General features: G+C 34.0%; 1 protein-coding gene across 1 annotated transcript in view; it reads left to right on the top strand.

The window, feature by feature from the left end:
• The first annotated feature begins 283 nt into the window (after positions 1-283).
• LOC123715261 (nose resistant to fluoxetine protein 6-like) overlaps positions 284-6,000 on the top strand; it is a 33,113-nt gene continuing 27,396 nt past the window's right edge. The window contains exon 1 of the mRNA XM_045670214.1: positions 284-923. Within this exon, the coding sequence (XP_045526170.1) occupies positions 341-923 (583 nt within the window). The 5' untranslated portion in view covers positions 284-340. The remainder of the gene's footprint in view (positions 924-6,000) is intronic.

Here is a 6,000-nt window from a genome sequence, read left to right as displayed (position 1 = left end):
CCTCGTGATAATGCAAACCCAATCTTAGGAATTATCATCTCTATTCGGTCATAACGTCCTCGTAACTTATACATAACTATATTGTAATACAAGATACGGAAGGCCATATAAACTTTCATCCATCATGCCTCCACGTAAGAATTAACTTGCCTAATACAAGTGTAGCATCGCACCCTACAAGGATGCCCTAGTGAAAGTGAGTCGTAGCTCGCCCCTAGCCACAACTGTTATGTCACATCCCACAATTCGTCTCAGCACCGTCAGTCGATAAGACTATGCCGTCGCGCGCGCACCTCTCAAAAAAACCCGTCTAAAGACATGTGCCTGTGATACTCACACTATGTATCGCCTAGTGTTTACCATCCTAATTTTAAGTGCAGCCTGTTACTGTAACGATTTAAATGACACTAAAGGAAGTGCCCGCGAAGAAAAGCTCCGCAGCGCTTTAATCGACGCATTTCAGAACATCAAAAAATCTTCAGCTAAAGGTGGTATTGAAGATTCCGATTTGATAGGTTCGATATCAAATTCGAGAAATGCGAAAGTTAATGACGACTCGTTCGATTTATTTGCCGATGAAGATGGTCTAACGTTCAACGAAGGTGCGACTACAGATAAGCCCATTTCGACAACGCAGAAGTCGCACAATGTCCAGCATATTAAGACGATTAAGATAGAGAAATCAACGATTGTGCCGAAAGATGTAGTGGACGTGCAGATAAGTAACGAGACGGGCATACCAATGAGGCTAGAACAAAATGAAACCCATCTTCTTGGATTAGAGAGTATGCTGAGAGTGATTGATGCTCCAATTTTGGTTGCACAGTGGAACAGATTGCGAGAAAACGTGACGGGGCAATGCAGAGAGGACATGCAGGAGTACATCGAAGGACTTAAGGATAGCCTGTTATGGGCTTTAAAAAGTGAGTTTGTTTATAGGCTTTTAGTTAGTTTAATAGGTCACCTTTATAGGACTGATTAATTTTAGGAAATTCAAATAATTATTAATGATAAAAGAATGAAAAAATCCCTTAAAATATATAACGGTCGTTGCGAGTCGTTGTCGCGTGTATTACTGGAGATTGTTCATAGTCTGTGGCTGTGTCCGAGGCAGGTTTATGACATAATTGAGAGCCGCCTTTCACGGCTCTTCCGCAACGCACACGTTACCTAACCAACACTACATTAACCTTCTTATCAGCTTTCTACCCCACGGCTAAAAAATAATATATTTTTTTTTAACGATAAGATTTTTAGCAAATTGATACAAAGAACCCCTTTAATAAAAATCTAAAATATGTTAAGATTTCAATTACAAAACGGTATACTTAAATATATATAGACTTGAAAATACATATTTATTTAATTCTAGTAACCACTTACAGACAAAAGTTTTCTATTCGATTATCTAAACCGCCTTATGTAATGTTTTGGTGAAAAAATCTAGGTCAGTGTACAAGGTGGTCGCTGGTTCCTCAAATTGCGTTTATCTACACTCACAAAATCATATTCTGAGTTTTTTGTCTTACATTTTGAAGTCGTTTTGAAGACTATTTTTGTCCTTATGATTTTTGTTTTAATGTACAACTTTTTTTTCCCTTTTGCGCACATAAAAAGAAAAATGCCTGTCAGCAATTTTATCCTAAAACAGTTTTGATTGTTCCCTAACTAAGAATATCAGGTATTGATCATCAAAAGGGTTCATCTCGATGTCACCTAGTTTCCGAGAAGTTTGTGAACAAATACACATATACTGATCAAACTGATAACCTAGTTTTTAATGTCATTTTATAAATCAATTATTTATTATCAACCACGAGGCTCACACTCACGACTCCGAGTAAGATAAAGTAGATTAAAAATCAAAACTGGTCCGATCTAGCACGACTAGAAGTAATCGTTAGAATATTGCTAATCAATTTATTTAAGCTATCCATACCGTATATAATGGTCCGTACATATGGTGTCATGTTTGTCGTTAGAATTTTTTATCTCTTACAAGAAAGTTAATCCGCAAGTTGAAAAGTTTTGGTTCAAAATTTAATATATGTTATGACGAACTATTACAAATATCGACTTAGTGTCCTCGTTTATTATTGAATATTTATTTACGTAACAAATATGTTAAAGCCATTGAAGTTATTTGTTTTTTTTTATCCTTCGACGTGATGAGAATGATAATTAATTAAAGGTCATCAATCAATGTCTTGACTAAAAACCAAAATTCTGTGCTTCACCTTTAAATCCTCTGTGCTGTCATTTGTTTCAGTGCTTTAATTAACGACAATAACAAGCGAAAGCGAGTTACCAATGAGGCTTTCATATTTTCAACTTTATTACGGGAAACCACTTATAAAATATGGTGGTTGCTAATAAACCACACATCAAAATAAATTAACCAACTTAATCTGCAACCCGCGCCTGCTTCACTCAGCGAATGCAATCTAATTCTAAAAGGTGTATTTTTATTTTAAAATGTACCCTATATAGTTTTTATATACAAGAGGTGTATTAACAATTATTTCTTTTAACTATCCCTTATGCTTTTCACTTATTTACCGGATGTATGATTAAAAATATTTTGCGAAACCACCAAACATGACTTAGTCGTGTAGTTCGTTTCAGCTCTCAGTGACGTAATCAAAAATAAGAACAAAAATATTTTGATGTGATGGAAAATGGCGCTGAAATAAGGGCGTAACTTGTCTTACGGAGCTTAAGCATGAATGAAAAATGAAATTAGGTTACCGGTTTATGTACAACAGTAACGGTTTAATTTAAGTTCTTTACGATATGCGTACCGTTAGTCTTGCCAGTTACATATAGAATATATTTCAAAACACCTGACCAAAATATGAATTGCAAGGGCGCTGCCCAAAATTGTGACGTCCTTCGATGTGTTACTCAAATGTAATACGTAAGGAATTTCAAGTTTAGCACTTTACAAACTAAGCTATTTTGGAGAAAATGAGGTCATTTAACGGACTAAAGTTTGGGTCATATTTTGTTAATGTAGACTTTTTAACACATTTTTTGTGATTAGACGAAACGTTACATTAGTAACGTAAAAAAATATTAATTTAGTAAATAAATTCACATACGTAATGGTAACAGGTGAGATGTTGCTGTTTCCCTAATACGATTCCTTATTTTATCTCTATCGTCTTAAACTATAAACATATTCTATGGTGTCATTAAAATCCTGTTATTACATAGGATAATTAAATAGTGCCTTCATGTCGTTAACTACCGTCAGTTGATTAATCACAACTGTTAAATGTTTTAATATAAGTAATATTTGTAAATAAGTAATAAATTCCAATATAGGTTCGCATATGTGAACTATGAAAAGTGGGTGGTCCGTTCTGTGACAGCTGTGGTTCAAGAATTGAGCCCAGTTTTTCTAGGAACGCTTGACAATTGAACTACTAAGACGTGTAATGAGCGTACAATGATGACCATTTTGTCTCAAGTAGCTAAGCTTTCTATGACCGCAAAATTTATTTTTGTTAGCCTCATGATGTACATCTGTGAATTTTACGCATTGAATGAAACACGTGCGCGCATATCAGGTAGGTAATATGCAGCCTTCAAAAGCTTAGTTAAAAGATCTATAGACCAAATCTTTAAAAGGAGAAAGAACAAACACCAATATTAAAACAATGAAATAAAAAAAAACAATGGCGCTACAACCTTTTTAGGTCTGGGCCTCAGATTTCTGTATCTGTTTCATGATCATTTGTTACTCGAAGACGCACGCCGTCGACTTTTTGGGTCTAAGGCAAGCCGGTTTCCTCACGATGTTTTCGAACATCCATTGATGTACAGCCGAGGATCGACCTCAGGGATGAGAGTCGCACGCTGTAGCCACTAGGGCAACACTGCTCTATAACAATGAAATAGTTAAGACTAACAGATTTTTACAAAAAATAGCGATTTCATTGTACATCAAGAAAGAATGCGAATGTTGAATGGACTCTGTTTCCGATATTAACCTTGTCTAATTTTAATTATTGTATAAAATCACCATACCGAAATTAATTTCGAAAAATATTTCACAAAAATTTTAATTAAAACAAAATAGATTTCCACATACAGTGTGCTTCATACGTTATGTAATAAACTTAAGCAAATCGTGTCTCGGTTTCGCGAAACGGGGTTAATACAACATTACTGCCATACATTCACCCACTTGCAAAGGTTCTTCCGCTTTTATAATGTCACAACCTTTTTCCTATAGTGTCAAAGGGCCAGGTTTAACATAATTAGTTAACATTGAATTAAACTAAAGTCCAAAAGTAATTTCTGTACTCACAATACATTCCCTAGTTAATTGTTTTTTTGGGAATCAACTTTTAGGCGCCAATAACTCGCCAATTGGATGTATATTTACATTGTTGTTTTCGATGAGTGCAACGGATTTTAAATGTCTTCAACATGTATCCTATTTCATTGATAATATAATAAAAAATATCTGTAGTCACTGTAAATATAAAAAACAGTTGAAGAACGCAACGAATGAAGATCGCTTGTTAGGATTACTTGTAATATTTTAAAACAACAACGATTAAAAAGGGATTGACTTTATTTATATTTATTTGTATTTTCTAAACGTATAATTTTTGTAACACGCTATGGTTCCTTATTTTAATTTTTCGCTTGTTATATTCAAATATAACAGATACTATGTATGTTCTTACTATATGTACGTGTCTATTTTATCTTAACATTTGAGTCCTAATTTTGCAGACCAATATTTTGCATTTTAAAACATTAAACACTCTCTCGATCTTCATTAAATTTGAAAACCTTATTCAGAACTCGTTGACCGACTTGAAAACAAAGACAATATAAAAGACAGGAAGATAATCCAAGGTCCCAACGATGATGTATGGCTTACGAAATTATTACTCCCGCGACATATCACCTTGTACTTAAAAATCAAGATGGTTCATTACAATGATAAATGGTCACCGATATTCGAAAATACCAGATGTTTTTATACTTTATGAAGTTTTATAACATCTCATTTATATTCAATAATTTCTGTCCAAGCCATAAAAACATCTCGAACATTTTCATTATTGGTTTTTTCTTTATGGCTGTCAAATATTTACTTATAGATTTGAATGCGTCACTAATGTAAGCAGTTATGATATTATCATTGGAATTTATTAAAAACTTTTGAAGTCAAAATGTGATTTAAAAAATGACCTAACTGGATGTCGATCGATCGATATTCGTGGTCTCTTGTTGGCATGAACGCCCCTCGCGTAAACCACGAATTAGAAATCAAGACTTCATGGTCTACAGTCATGTCACATCCCATGTTATTAAACGAATGGGGCTTATTATATATCTTGAATTGCGGTCTTCATTCCTGAAGGTTGTGTGTATAACACATAATTTCATAATTTCTTTCACCCTCCTGTTTTGGCATAAAACCTCTAAGGATTGGTCCAACAAGTACACTGGTACACTTGTCTGGTCACACTCGTGCCACACTTCAAACGCCATGCACTATAAATTTAGTACAGTCCAAATAGGTCGTAACGTTATTAAGATTCGATATGAATCACCATATAGTTTCACCACACTAATTACTTGTTAGTCGAAACACTCATGGCGTTACGTTATTTTTACGTAAGCACAAATATTACATTTGGAGAGACACGCGAAATTTTGCAAATCATCTGCGTACGTTGTAGGCCACGTATATTTCGTTTATAATTGAAGTAAGCGAAGTTTCAAAGATGAGATGATAAATAATTTGATTAAATCTTGCATGTGGACGTCATTACTTTTGCTAAAATACCACTTCTGGTATAATTACCATTCACTAAATATGATAGATAATAAAAATAATTCAGGCTTGTCCATGGATTACTAACGCCAGAGGAAAGGTATCATATATATACTCTTTGTATAATAACCACCACAGAAACATATTGAACAACGATTTTGCGTTGTTACTTAAAAAATATTTTACTATTTTATAAC

The sequence above is a fragment of the Pieris brassicae genome, chromosome 1, assembly GCF_905147105.1.
Source record: "Pieris brassicae chromosome 1, ilPieBrab1.1, whole genome shotgun sequence".
NCBI lineage: Eukaryota > Metazoa > Arthropoda > Insecta > Lepidoptera > Pieridae > Pieris > Pieris brassicae.
This window is presented reverse-complemented; position numbering and strand designations above follow the sequence as displayed.